The sequence below is a fragment of the Rissa tridactyla genome, chromosome 7, assembly GCF_028500815.1.
Source record: "Rissa tridactyla isolate bRisTri1 chromosome 7, bRisTri1.patW.cur.20221130, whole genome shotgun sequence".
Taxonomy (NCBI): Eukaryota; Metazoa; Chordata; class Aves; order Charadriiformes; family Laridae; genus Rissa; species Rissa tridactyla.
In genome coordinates, this window is record NC_071472.1 from 48250020 (window position 1) to 48265168 (window position 15149).

Here is a 15149-nt window from a genome sequence, read left to right on the forward strand (position 1 = left end):
CATCGGACCTCGAGCACTGCCTTTGCCGCTGCCCTCCCTCCGGCATGGGGCAGTTCTGCGGCTGAGTGGAAGCTGTGCCGTCTCTCCTCCGGTGCCTGCCCAGCCCTGGGCAGCTCTCCCTCTCCCAGCAGCTGGCTAACCTGTGCTGCCCCGGCGCTGGCCACGTGGCCAAGCACACACGTAGGAAACACGATTAGTCAGCAGGTCACCGGGGCTGAGTTTCCTTGTGCGTCCTGTGCCAGGCCATCACGTTGGCTCTGGCTGCAAACCAAGCAGCAAAGTGGAGCAAAAGAATTGCAGACAAAGGGCTTTTATTTATTAGTTATTAATGCTGTTCAGTTGAACCAGTCTGAAATCATCGGTAGCTAAGGTTTATGTTGTTTACATCAGGGGATTCCTACTGGGGTTTTTGCCACCCTGCCCTGCTTTACTTCTTCCTTTAAGGAAATGTTCATAATTACCCTGAAGTATTTTGAGAAAATACAGAGAAATACTGCATTCAGACTCTGAGCTTCTATTTAAACAACCTCCCGTTTTGGAGTCAGTCAGACCTTGAGCTCACTTACCCTCCTACTTGGTGCTACAAGGAGCTGAATTATAATTTTGGATTTGAGTCTCAGGCAGCCGTGGGAAGAGTACTCTTTAGATGTGAAATCCTTCCAGATCACTGAATTTCATGCGGTGCCTTCCCAAGTGCCGCAGGTCAGAGCCTGGAGACGCAGCCCTGGTGCTGGAGCTTGATCCAGGTGTTGCTTTCTGCTTCTGTAGGTGCTGGTTGGCTGGGTGCTTAACCCCATTCCTGGTCTCATACGGCACATGTTCGGCTGTTGCTGGAGCTGAGCTGAGGGAGGGCTGCTGAGGTTTGTCAGGTTTGAGGTTCCCCCCTTGCCCTGCCGGTAGGAGGTTCGGTGCCTCCCTTGAAGCTCACGCTGGACGTTTCTTGGGGCACTCCTCGCTGGCCTTTGCCACCCGGGGGGCTCGGATGCTCTGTGCAGGCCTGCTGTGGCTCTGGATGGGGATGTTCAGGCAGACAGCGAGCAGAGTTGGGCCATAGCTCCAAGCATGCTGTTGGTTGCAGCTCCTTGGAGGCTGTCAGGAATGGGATCCGCTGAGCGTCACGGACAGCGGGTTTGGAGATACTTGAGAAAGGCTGGGAGATGTCTAGATGCCAGGGCCACTGGCGCCACAGGACTTGTATAAATAAATTTCATTTGTGCTGTGTTCACACAATTAAAGCCGGAGACCTGGATCGCATTTAATGAGGTTTATTTTGCTAGTCAGGCCACACAGATTTCATTTGCTTTGTCTCGTGTTCTGAAAACATATAGGAACATATGCACACCAAAGCTAAGGGCTTGAATAAAATCCAGAGCAGTAAAGAAGTGCCCTGGCGGGTTTGTATCAGTGTAAAGTCCATGAAGCTAAAACGTACACTGATAGTATAAAATACAGGGTATTTTAACCTAAGGAGCTTGTCCTGCCCCGTGGCTGCTGTTTGTCTCTGGGCTGTTGGGTGTCCTGGGCAGTGCTGGGAGAACTGGGAGCGGGGGACGCCTGGCTCACGAGGTTTCCCTGTCTCCCACACACGGGCTCTGGTTTACGAGGCGAACCTGAAATGCCCCATTTTTCCCCGGGATGCAGCTAGTCGAGGCTGTTCTCTGGGCTTGTCTTTACCTCCCTGGAAGCGAATGTTCGTGTTGTACTGCGGCTGTCCCGGGGCCAAGGCAGGCTCCTCGGTAAAATGCTCAATAGCTCTTTGCCAATTTAAAAACAGAAAAGGAAGAATTGAAAATGTTTTGTTGTGGTTTGTTTTCTTCTGTGTTAGAGCAGAGTGCAGTGATGTGTCTCCATGGGACACAAGCAGGGAGGGCTTTGGGAAGGTGGGGTAGAAGTGAGCATCGCTCGCGTGCTGAGTCCTTGTGCAAGGGCCGGCGGGGACGGATCCTGCACCTACACCACATCCCTCTGAGAGCAGGCACAGGCTCCTGGCCAGGCCCTGCCACAGCTCTCGAAGGTCCATTAATCTTGTTCAGCTCAGTAATGTTTGCCCTTGGCAGAAAGGCCTTGCGATTTATGGGTTTGGAGCTTGTGAGTGGGAAGTGACTGGATCAGGCCGTTTCTCTTCACGTGGAGCTGCGACAGAGAAGGAGGTTGGTCGGGTGGTGTATTGCTTTTCATCTGCGGCTGCGGTCATGGCCTCCCGGAGGAACCAGGAGTCGCCTCCGCTCGGTCTCGAGGGCTGAACGTAGGGCAGCGTGTGGTTTATATTTAAACAGTCTGTGCTGGAGTGAAAGGGCAATGAGTGGAAGGTGCAGCATGGCTGGGACATGGGATGGATCTTCAGGGGCTGCCACGGGTCCTGCTGTGGGCTCAGGGTGTGCCGTGGGCCAGGCTGTGTTACCCCCACGGCCTCCCTTTCCCACTGGGAAAGGCCAGCGTTTAGTCACCAGCCTGGTTAGAGGCGGTGGATGGGGAAGGTCAGGGAAGCGCCATTAATCACTGTCGGTGTTTCTCTTCCAGAGGAGAATGAGAAGCACGAGAAGCTCCGCCTGGAGAGAGAGCAGGAGCAGAAGAAGGCCGGCAAGACCAGCGTGCCACGGGCCAACAGTGCCATCGTCCCTGAGGAGCCCCGGAGCGAACTGCTGGTGCCCATCTCCTCCCCGGCCCCAGCCCCCCCGCCGCCCCTGCCCCTGGCAGCCCCCATCTCCGTCATTCCCATCCCTGTTGTCACCAGTCCCCCCCAGCAAGCTGCCCAGACCACCCTGTCCCCGCCGCTCGTGCAACGCCACCAGCCCCTCGTAAGCACTCCTGCTGTCACTAAGGAAGCATCTTCGGTCGCGCCAGTCATCCAGAGGCCGCCGGGCCCGCTTCTGCCAGATGGGAAAGCTGCTACCCCCCCCGTCGGGCAGCCCGAAGCAGCTCCAGCATTATGCGGCGCCGGTCCTGGCCATCTCCCAGCACCATGTGGTCCAGCAGCCCATCCAGCCCCAGCCACACCAGCCCCTGCAGCACCCGGGAGCAGCCCCGCCGCTCGGGGCTCTGAAGCTGGCTCCAGCAGAAGATACGAAACCAAACGAGCAGAAGAAGAGACCTGGAGGGTGAGTGCACCTTGTGCGTGGAGGCTTCTGAGAGGGACCAGACAAAAACGATACCGAAAGCTGCATCGACCTGGAGCAGCTACTGCTTTTGCAAAGAGTTGTCAGACCAGAAATACCAAGATCCGTGGATGTTTGGATGTTTGGTTTTTTGATAACAGGGTTTCTTAGCTTGATGTTTTTTTATTTTTCCCCCCTGACCACACACTGTAGGGTTCTGTACAAGGATTTCTTTTTCTAAGCCAGAATTGTCTTAAGAAGCAAGTGCCAGCACTGCCTGTCTGATCTCAGGTGGCATTTGGTATTATGCTTGGCAAAAGATCTCTGGTTATACTGGTCAGGGAAGTCGTGCAGCAATGCTGCTTGCAGGAACTCTCTTGAAAACTGGGATGTGATGTGGGAGGCTTTATTTCGCAGATCAGAGATCACCTTAGCTGCTGTTTCGATTTCTTAGTGCTGTAAGTGCTGAGAGGCTCCTGCTTGTTCAAAACTCCTGCAGCCGGAAGGAACTGAAGGCTGATTAATCTGTCCCCACCCTCAGACAGGACTTGTGACTCTGATGTTGCTCCAGGTTAGTGTTTGTCTAACTTGTTCTTAAGGAGTTTGGCTGGTGGAGACTCTGTCTTCTCCTTAGCAGTTGTTTCCAGACCACGGTATCCTAATACGCAGTCTGGTATTATTTCTCGTGGACTGGGAGAACAAATCATTCCCTTCTTTGCAGCAGGCTTTTACCTGTTTCCCTTGGCCCCTCAGCCTTCCCTTCCTGCAGGATAAACAACCTGGATCTGTTCAGTTTTTCCTCCTGGACACGGTGTCTAGACCTCTGACCATTTTCCCCACTGCCTGCAGCGGGCAGATGACTCTTCGCAATGGTGTTTAACATGGTGTGCTCACCCCGCGGAGGCTGGGTGGGCAGCGTCCGCGTGTCCTGCCTGTTCAGCGCAATAAGGCACATGTACCCCTGGTTTCAGGGCAGGGGTGGGGGGTCTGGCTGGGGTTCAGGGGAGATGCTGCTAGATAAAATGCCGGCTGGATTCCCCCCTTGCTGTGCAGCACAGCAGCGGCAGCCTGGTCCCGCTCCAGTACGGCTCAGGCTGCCGTGGTGAGATAGACCCAGCAGAGATGGAGTCCCTGCCAGTTGCTCTGGTCCACCCAGCCTGAACCAGTGCCTAAACCAGCACCAGCAGCAGAGACAGACAAAATGCAGTCCTCTCCAGGGCAGGGACCTGCTCAGGAGAAATACTTTGGCCAGGTCAAAATCTGTCCTTGCCTTTTGCTCCCTCCTGGTGGAGCTCAGTATTTTGGATCTATCAGAAGTTGAGGACACGGCAGTTCACCCTCTTTTCCCCAGGTCCTCTGGTCTTCATGGCGTTTGCTCTGGTCTGTAGCGCAGAACCGCTGTAACCCGGTTGTGAGCGGAGCACAAGCGCGGGGCTGTGAATTGGTACTGACCTTCCCCATGAACGGCCTCCGTGAAAGCAGTGGTATTTTTGGTATTGTCTTATGGGAGCAGGAAGAGATGTAAGATATAGTGGACAAAAAAGGGGCCCATAGTGTCTTTTGGGATGTAGAGATCCCAAAATGCATAGGAGGAAGCAGTGAAAGTAATGTAGATAAGAATTTGTAAAGATAATGGCATTTGTAAAATGCCAATATAATTCCTCTAAGATAGATTGTGATCTTTAGAGCTTGTCTGTAAAATGCAAAGCTGCAGAAACGATAAGTGTATTTGCGCTTTAGTCAAGCGGAGCAATCACGGATGATGTTGTGTGGGTTGGGATGGGTGCAGAGGGGTTTCCACTGGCACAGGGGTGCTGGGGGGTTCCGCTGTGTGAGCGGCAGCTCTGCGGGCAGGGGGGGCTGGGGCCGCACGGCAAACGGCTCCTGTGCCCTCGGCCGAGCATCGCTCCCGGGAAGCTGGAAGGGCTGTCACCCAGCGTGAGATGCAGCATCACCGCTCGCTCTGTGCCCACAGTCAGTGTTTTTCATGCAGGATTTCTGGAGTCCTTGGCATAGGCACACTAGAAAACTACCTGTCTGATGCTGAGCGAGTTGCAAAGGTTTCCTGAAATGCATTTTGATGGAGCACCCCAAGGTGCGTGCTCCTCGGCTCCCCAGAATTGCTCCTTTGGACATAAGCACAGAAAAGAGGTTTTTATCAGCTTGTAAATGTTTCATGGGAAATGGCTGTCAAGTATTTTTTTTTAATAGCTGAATATTTATTAAATATTAAGATAATTCCTGAAATACTCAGCTCAGTGTTGGTGTATTTTCATACGAAGGCACATAATTATTTTGCGTAGTGTACGGAAGATATTTGAAATCTCCACGTGTCTACTAATGTGCTTTATCAACACAGCAGCAGAAAACTAAGATAACATGAATTTGTTTGGCCTTTCCTAAAAGTATTCCTGTGATTCGGAGGGTAGGGACAGACCAGAACCCTAAAAACCATAAGCTCACCCAGGTTCTTCCTTTAGCAGTGACTGGAGGATTCCTGGATTACTTCATTCCATATTTATGCTCAGCTGTGTTATTTCAGGCACAGCACAAAACTAAAGGGGTTTGAAGTATGTCTGCCAAGTCCCGTATGCTTTAATTTGAGACTGCATAAATCTCACCCCACTGGAGTATAGGCGTAGATCAGAAATGGGTCAGAATCTGGGCTATCTAGTAGCGTATAAATACACACAATTCATACTTTGTGACTTTCGCTGTTGATAGTAGCCCTCTCTGTAGATATACACACGTTATACTCCTGCCTCTTTGTATCTGGTGTGCAGTGTATGCGTAATGCTTATCCCATCTAATATGCATGTAAAGTATGGAGTTTATATAGTATAGGTAGAAACATACATGCAACTAGCATTAAAACAGTGCTATCTGAACACCACTATTGCTGTTTAATACTTACCTCTGTCGGAGACACACAGACACTGCTGAAAGTACAGGTTGAATGGCAGTAGTTTTAAACCTGACACTGAGTTTATCTTTGTTCTGTTTGGGTTACAGGGTTGGGACCAGGGAAGTACATAATAAATTGGAGAAGAACAGGTGCGTAGAAAGCCAGGGGTTTGGTTTTTTTATTGTAATTCCCCTTCCTTTTTTTTTTTTTCTTTTTTGCCTATAATCTGTTACTATTTGTTGGCTTTGGTGGATTTTTGTTTGTTTGTTTTTTAACAAATAACCTGACCAAAATTCTTTAGTGACTTTTAATGAATCATGCGATATTGCTTTGCTTTCTTATAGCTCAGTTCTGCATCTCTTGCTTCCTAGTATGTTTTACTTAACTGTGTAATTACGTTACGATAACCCTGCAAAGCCCTGATCCTGCAAAGTAAATCCCCGCGTGCATAACTGTAACTTCTCTTTTGATTTAAAGTAATAAACTAGCCAAGGTCAGGGGCCAGTGTACGGTGTGAATACAGGATAAAGATCAGTTCCTGATCCAAAACTCTTCTAAGCCTAACTAGCTGAATTGGAAATACAGTAAAAGTGGAAACTACAGCACAGAGAGATGAGACATTTCATTCAAGATTGCACAAGGGTTTCTTAACAAACCTGGGACTAAAATCTGGGCATTACAAGCCACAAGCCCCACGTCTTTCTGCTGGTTTGAGCTGGTTGGAAGCACACAGGTAGTCTGGGTGACTGCTGTGCACGTGGGTGAGTGCTTTGCTGGATTAAGGCCCAAATTAAGCTCTAGCTCGCTGCTAAATTGGTTGCTGGTGTGTGCTCCCACAAGCTGACAAGCCACCTGTGTTTTCTTTAGACGTGCGCATTTGAAAGAATGCTTTGAGACATTAAAGCGCAACATCCCCAACGTAGACGACAAGAAGACCTCAAACCTCAGCGTCCTAAGGAGTGCCTTGCGATACATCCAGGTATGTGCAGCGTTCGGGTGACTGCTGGCTGTCATTGTGTAGCACTTTTATCTACTGAAACAAGGGAACGGCGCTGTCTTTGCTTAACCAAGTTGCTTATCTGCTTCCTGTAGTGCAAAGGGAAAAGGGAGAGGGAAACTCCCATTCCCCCTATGCAAGTCCAGTCTTTTGTAAACTCCAGATTTCCAGAACATTTTGATTCTCCAGAAGCACTTGCTTCCTGCAGTCTCCTTATACTAGAAGTTCCTAGTTAACTGCAAGTCATCCGAACCAGCGATGGTGATGCAGCTGAGGTGACTTTCACCTTCCTGAACAGATAATTCAGATGATCTTCAAAAGGGACGTCCAGACCGTATAAACTAAAGCTGCCTCTCTTGGATTAAGGTGAATTCTAATCCATATGTTTTGGTGAGGTTTTCTGTTTGCTTAACCAAAACAGACTGGCTTCCGCAAAGGTTTTGTGGAATTTGTCTCAAATTTTTGTTGAGAGACAGATGTAAGTACAGGCCCTTTGCTTGGAGTCAGGGAAAGGCTGGAATTGGGGGTTGCAGCATGGAGGTCTAGGTGGATGGGGTACCAAGAATGAGTCTGGGACACAGTAAAGGTAAACTTCAGTTGTGGTGTTTGCATGTTGAGTTGAAGTGTCAGTGTTTGCTTATTGTTGTTTATCTCATATTTGACACTGTCAGAAGTTTTGTCAACTTTGTGTGTTGATTTGTTCTTATCCAGCATGTTTTCCATATTTAATATTTGTAAAAGTGGTTAATGGTAGCACAAAAGAAGTTCTTAGAGATGTCCTCTGTGACTGTGAAATCAATAGCGTGTAATGCAATTAAAATTCATCTGGAAAATGGAAGAGTTGCTAAATTTGTAGTGCAAATGAAGAGAGCCAGTAGAGCTCCTACGTTTTGGTTGGAATAAGAGGGTGCTGAGAACTGTTAACAATGGACTTTTCCACAGCAAAGCATCCTCTTTTTTCCTCACTTTCTTCCCATTTTCCTCCGTCTCTCAAATGCCGTTTAATTCCTGTGTTCAGAAGTACTGGGCGTTGACTACTTGCATCTATTTCACTTTAGAGAGTCAGTGATTACTCATCACCTTTCGGAATTAGAGCAGCTCAGGCCTTCTCATTAGTCTTCACTGGTGACTTCTCTTTGCAGAACCTTTCGTTGGGGCAAATTCTAATGGTGCCCGGACACTGGAGGATAGCAAACAAAAGGAAAAAGGCTATGTTGCTTAAAAAGGTCATTTTTGGAGATGTGGTTGTATTGCAGCCTAACGGGCATGAGAAAAGATGTGAGCTTTTAATTTGATTTCAGGCAGGCTGGTGTCGGTGGAGATGAGCTTCCATGGGCAGTAAGGGAGACGGAGTGATCTGATCACCCGCTCTCGCCTTCGGGAGCTGAGCTGGAATCAGGGTGTCACGAAGGGAGCTGACGCTCTGTGAATATTGATGCAGGTGCAGACCTATCCGTGAGCAGACTCTGCTCTCCGGCAGCGTCTCTATTCTGTGCTTTTGGAAGACAGATTAAAATTCTCTTTGAGGATGTCAGTGAGGATGGCCAGTTCTTCCTCTCCCTCTTCTCTGGTTCTGTGGTGAAATGTTTTGAGGCTTAGACGCAGTGCAATTTTGTGCTCCCTACAGGTGTGTGTACCAACATCTCCGTAAATTGCTAGGAATTAGACTCTCGTCATGTCCTGTTATGAAGTGTAAACTGCTTTTATGAAGGTCCAGAAGGTATTCACTGATTCAGAACTGCATTTTGTTTTCTTCAAGTTTCTGCCACTCAGGGTCCATTTCAGTGCCACCTCTCAGTTGTTTTTCCCAGCATGGAATGGCTGGGATCGGGTCTGTCAACCCGACTGCTCCGGTGTGCCTGTGCTGGTCTCTGTGCCCCCAGCCTGGGGCTGAAGGGGGTCTCAGGCTGGTGTAATTGCAGCGTATTCGGTCATTCAGGGCAGTGAAAATGCAGAAGTTCTGACAGTTAACATGGCAGGACTTGCATCCTGGTGTCGGGGTCCATCACAGCGTAGGTCACCGTATCTGCACAGCTCTGGTTTACTGCTGTGCTGCCTGTGAGCACCACAGACACCGTGGCCTGCGGGAGGAACCGCTGCGGTGATTCGTCTTGGGCGTGCGGTGCCAGTGCCAGCGTCTCAGAAACGCGCCAGCGCCCACGTTGCCTCCGGGCTGCCTTCGGGGAGTGCGCAGGGAGAGCCCTCTGCTTCTCCCTCCCGTTTCAGCGCAGAGAAGTTGAACTTTTTTGTACAAACGTTTCTCCTGTCCAGGTGTCTCTCCAGCTTCCCACTCAGGGGTGGCCTTAGGGGTAACGGAGCTGGTTTTGTGGTGGCACACAGGGTCGGGGCGCCGCAGGAGGCCGGGACGGGTGGGGAGATGCCCCACAGTGGCACAGCGGGGTGCGGGAGGCGTGCGCAGGAGCAAAGCCCGGGTGAAGGCCTGGGGCCATGGGTGCAGTGCTGGCTCCCCTGCCTGGAGTCTGCCCCATCACCCATGAGGGCCCGAGGGCTGCCGCAGCGCTGGGACGGGGCCAGCCCGCGCACTGCTGCGTCCGTATGTCCATCCATCAGCTGGGCTGGCGCCAGCAGAGGGGAGGAGGCGGGTCGTCCGCCAGCCTGCGGCCGGGCGCTCGCTCGCCACGGCAGCCAAGGTCACGGCGACCTCGGGCCCGGCTGCCCGCCCTCCCCTCTGGCTGGAGCTCGAGCGCCAGCGTCCCCCTCCACGTGTTCAGTGAGCACATGGCGAGCGCCAGCCCCTGCGTGACGAGGTGGCCGGTGAGTGGGCCGGCTGCCCAGCGCTGGCAGCGTGGCCAGCTGGCTGCCCCACGGGCGGCGGACACGGCGCGGCTTGTGTCACCTCCCAGCTGGCGCAGGCCACACTCATGGTGCCTCACCACCTCCTCCTCCTCCTCCTCAGGTGGCGGCGGGAGCGCCGCAGCAGCTGCTGCCAGAGTCCGCGCAGCAGGGAGTGTCCCAAACGGAGAGCATTTTCCTTGGCAGCGCCTTCGCTGTGCGTCTCCGCCTGAGTCACGGGATGCTGTTCTGCTAAAAGTTTGAGTGTACTAATTATTTGCCTGAAAAAAACGGATGATTAGAAATCTGAGTTGAATTTTCAGAGTTCAAAATTAAATTATTTTTTTTTTAAATTCAGTTTGATTTTAGCTTAGATCTGCTGCAACAAAAACAATGTGCATCAGCGTGGGGATGGATGAACTGCCTGAGGATGACGCCTCTCCCCAGGGTTACGGGGAGCATAGGCGGGACTGCAGACACCTCTTACCAGCTCAGGCAGGGTGAGATGGATCCCAGCCTAATGTGCAGACAGGAGCAAGACAAAACAGAAGAAATGTTGCCTTCTTGGCAGCAAATGATGCACCAGACTCGGTGTGTTTCACTGGATAGGCTGGTGCTTACCCCTCTCCCTTGCAAAGACAACAGGGGAGTTGTACAAAGGAGATTTAAAAGTAAAACCTCTTGCTCTCAGTATAGCAAAGTAGTTTTTCCCTAAAGCAGGGAAAAAACACCAAAAAAACAGTCCCAAATGAGTCTTGCAGAAGAGCGCAGCGTGCGGGCCCTGAGGCTCTGCTTAGCTGGTGATGGGTGCCCGCGAGGAGTGTGACAGTGCACTAATTGTTGCAGCCTCTCTTCCTGCAAAATCCTTTTTCCCCATTCCAGCTGGAACTTCTTTGAAACAGGCTGTTTGTTTCCTCGGCTGGATTTAAATATTTGTATCTGCATCAAATCAGATAAGTCAGAAAGTTAAATTCCGAACTTCCCATGGAGCTGTCATTTTAATTTATCCTTAAGAGTTGGGCCTGTGCTCTGCAACAGTAAATTAGAATCTCTGCAATTAAACACACTGTTGCACAAAGGAAATTAGGCTGAAACCAGCTGGAAGTTAATAATCCTTTTAAATGGTGATTCAGTTCCAGGCGGTGTAGGCTGTTGTGCTGTGGCTCTCGGCTGAGGGAGTTGTCCCTGTGGCCACAGAGAGGGTGGGCTCCGGTCCCCAGCGGCATTTATTCCACAGGCCACCTCGCCCTTCGTTCTTTGCTTTCCTCCCTGCAAAACATGAGTGAAAATGCTGGAGGCCTCCGGAAAGTTTCTAAGATGCATGAAGTGGTGTGTTGGGGGAAGAAAATGCTGTTTGCTTTGAGAGAGTAGAGCGCCGTCCCGTCGGCTGAGGAAGGCCAACATCAGCCACTGGAGCAGTGTCCTCTGGCAGAGAGCGGGACGACAAGCCTGTCATCTCTCTGGACAAGCTGTCATCTCTCCGGGGAGCCACGCTACCAGAGGGAATTGCACCGCACTTCTCTTGTGCTGGAGAAGGTGCTGCTGGTGGCCAGGGAGCAGAGCTGCGCAGGAGTCGGATGGTTCGTGGCCAGGATGTCTGTGCAGCTGGGTGCTCTGATCTGATTCCCTTTGAAGCATTCCTTGCCCCCTAGGAAATGTTGTAATCATCTGAGTTGGAAGCTAATTGAAGCCCTTAAGCAAGACTGTTTTCTCTTCTGTGTTCTCAAACTGTGCCTGTCACTGTGGTACCTGAACACCTTGCACTGTCAGGGGTTGTTTTCTGTTGCATATTTAGTGTAAGATGACATCCAGGCGATGCGCTCACCAGGTGACATCGGGACAGCCAAAATGAGCCGGCTCGTGAGCAGCACAGCCGCAGCCTGGCAGACGTCACATCACACTGCCAGTTTCCCCCCTACAACCAGAGTCAAATGCTGAGTAAATAATAACGTGCTTACAAAACATTAGCCAGAGCTGAGCCTCCCAGGGCCTGCGAGAGGCAAAGAGTAGAATCCTTTGCAGTTTGCGAAGCAGGGCACCGCTGTGGTCCAAACTGCTGCGTGTGCTGCGCAGATCCTAGCAGGAGTGCTGGGGGGTGTTCTGTGATGATAGATTTGGGCCTTAGTCCTACAGAGGAGTATTTGCTCTGATGAAGAAATTGACTTTGCTTGCAAATTCATAGAAGTCATTTCCCAGCCCTCCTTGCTGCTTGTAGTGTTACGGGTAGGAAATAGCTGTGATGAACTTCCGACAAATTGGTTGTATTCTACATCGTCTGTTGCCTCAGGAAGGGTAGAATTCCTTTCTGCGCCAGGAGCTGGGGCTGGCGTTGGCGTTGTACCCGGTGTCCCGCTGACCTGGCGGGTGCTGGAGCAAGGCCACTGACTGACACCGGCTGGAAACTTGCCTCTTGGGCCATGCTGTAGTCCTCCCAGGAAGCAGCCAGATAAATTTTTGTTGCAGACCAATCTTTTGATTTTTCTGGTTGTATGTACTTAGAGAAATCTATGAAGGAGTGCTGAAGCCATTGAAAAGTCACGATACTGCTTGTGTGACAGACTGCAGGCCCCTTGCTCTCACTTGAACTGTAGACCAGCTGGCCAGAGAAGTATTTTACCAAAGTAAAATAGTCTCCATGTTCACGGTGGAAATCTTCCCCTCCCAAGGCTGGGCAGGTGCTGGGCTGCGGCTCCTCGTGGTGAGGGACCACCTCATGGTTTCCGTGTTCCTTTCCCAGGAGCTAAAAAAAATTGTTCATGCTAAAAAAAATCATGGTGTGCTGGACTCAAGGTAACTGACATCTCTTTCGATTTCCAAGTAATGACTGCATTGTTCGTTTTGAGGGAAGTGTGCCTAATTTCCTCGTCTGATTACAAACATGGGCTTCCTCAGCTGGACTGCCTTTAGGTGGCCATAGTGTGGCCTCAGCCGACCTGCTGGCTGGGTCGCCACTGCCCACATGGATGTTATTTCCCTTTGTCATATGGAACTGCTTCAGGCTGAAGTTAAAGCAAGGACAGAAGTTCATAGGTCTCGGATCATTGTCGGATGGAAAGAAAAACAGTAGTTCAGCAAACTCAGACCCTGGGTGCGGGTGTGAAGTAGGCATTGAGGAGCAGTGATTATCCTGGGCGGGAGAATGGGCTCTGTCCCTTCATAAACAAACCCCATCATCCTGCAGCAGAGGACGTGTCAACACCAGTCATTGTACTTGGATGCGGGAGGCTGGTTCGGTTTTTCACCATTAGCACGTTGGTTATTTTGCCTTCCCTTGTGCCTGCTCCCTCCCGCGCCACCGCTGTTTGCAGCGCAGGCTCCTCTGCCACCTCTCCCGTCCATGTGTCCCCGTGACACGCTCTCACAGTCACCTGCTAAGCTGAGAGCACAGGATGCTGTGTCAGACAGACAATAAATTACAGAGCTGATTCCCGACCTCCTGCCAGGAGCAGAAATCCATCGTGAGCTGGCTTACCTGTGCTCATCGGTAATGCTAATTGTTTATATGAGACGTTTAAATTGTGTATCCTCACCTAGTCTCTTCTGGCGTTTCACACTGCCTGAAGCAACACGCTGTGCACCTAAAAATGGTGCAGTTTCCCATTTACACCAACAGTAAGCAACAGAATTTACTCCCTCAAGAGCAGAATGTATACAAAGCACTGTCCAAGGATGCCCAGATAGTGCATGCAAAAATTCTGTGTGCTGTCCTTTTTAAGCTGATCTTGTGAACAGAGCAAATACTGTTTTCACACTTGTTAAATTTTGCTGTTAATAACCACAGCACCTTCTTCTTTTAGTTTGGTTTTATTAATTCATCCCTGTCTAGTCTCGAGGACCAGAACAACAAGACTAGTGGATTTTTACAGTCCGGTGGTAACGCTGAAGTTAGGGTCTCGGTGTCCCAGGGGCCACTGCAGACGTGCTGGTTCCTGATGGAGGGAGGTGCCGTACCGCAGAGACCCCGCTCATCTGACGGTAGCGTTTGGTCCTGTATAAAGAACACAGCTCATTTACATTCAAGCATTCCAGTGACTGGATTATTGATCAAAATGCATAAGCCAAACTGTGCTGAATCCAATTAAGTTCCCCACCTTGAAGAGTGTAGCTGAAACTGTTATTTTTTATTCAGTGCCAGCTACTAGGTGAATATAGCTGTCTTCTATAAAACTTGCCCAGTAAGAACTGGGTCCATTAGAGCTCTCAGTGCCCCCTTCATGTGACCAGCACTCACATGCCAAGCAGTGCTTCTTCACGTTGTTTACCTGACCTGATCAATTGATTCTATCTTGCCTAATTAGCCTGAACTTCATCGCCAATAATAAAGGCTTCCAGCAATGATAAAGGCTGTGATCATGCAACATGGTGTCATCTGTAGATTTCAGAAAGAGAGAAATAAGACCTTTAAAAAATAGTGTTTAGTAAAGTAAAGCAAGTTAGAACCTGCTTAAAACTGTGAACTGGGTAAGAACTAGGCTGTAGGGTTGATCTTCCGCTGGAGCCAGTGGGAGCTGTTCGTGCACAGCAGGAGCAGGGTCTGGTTCCTGCCCTTGATGGAGTCACTGAAGAATTGATTCAGAGGCACGACATCGGGCTGCATCGATACGGGAGATGGGGTGCTTGACCTGCGACGCCAGGGGATGCTGGGAGCGCTTCCAGTCCCTTGGCTCTCGGTGCCGGTCAGAGCCAGCCTGAGTTCCACTGCCGGGTGTGTGTCTGTCGCTTCCAGCACGCAGCCCGGGACTGCGTTAGCACGCAGCAGCGCTGGCATCGTTTCCCCTTTGGGTGACTTGCATGGTCATTGAGTGGAAGAAACGTGGGATTCCCATCTTGAGTCGGAGAGTTTGGTACTCGAGCTGGCACAGCTAACAGAACTGATGTGGCTCCCAGGCAGCCGCGGGCATCTGAAACTGAACCCTCTGCCATCCCTCCCCACCTGCAGCACGGCCCGGCTGACGGGAGGCTCCATCCGGAGAGCAGACAGTGGCTTGTATTGGCAGGAGTGGCCACAAAACATGTCATGCAGTAGAGTGCTTAAAAATGCCCAGTGTTTGAACCCTGCCGAGCACGTGGAAGCTGTTTCTTAACCTTTGCCAAAAGGGATGGCGATTTTTTTCTTTTTTTTTTTTTTAACAGTGACTCATACATGGGAGCGTGGAAAGGGTAGACAGGATTCTAAATCCACTGTGTGTTTTTTTAATTGTTAGAGAATCTACTTCTGTCATACTGCTGTCATTTAAGTGGTAGCTTAAAGAAGCACTCAAGGTTGTAAAAACCAAACCAAGCCGTAAGCGGAGTGTGGCAGGGGTTTGGAAGCGGCGGGTGTGTGTAGCCTGTTGAGGCGCTGCTGCGGTGGGAGAGC

At 50.6% G+C, this 15149-nt stretch overlaps 1 protein-coding gene across 1 annotated transcript in view; it reads left to right on the forward strand.

Annotated features, from left to right (window-relative positions):
* The window catches only part of MNT (MAX network transcriptional repressor), a 42763-nt gene that overhangs the window by 12406 nt on the left and 15208 nt on the right, over positions 1-15149 (forward strand). The window contains 4 exon segments of the mRNA XM_054208396.1: positions 2521-2894; positions 2896-3098; positions 6108-6149; positions 6868-6979. Coding sequence (XP_054064371.1) covers positions 2521-2894; positions 2896-3098; positions 6108-6149; positions 6868-6979 — 731 coding nt within the window.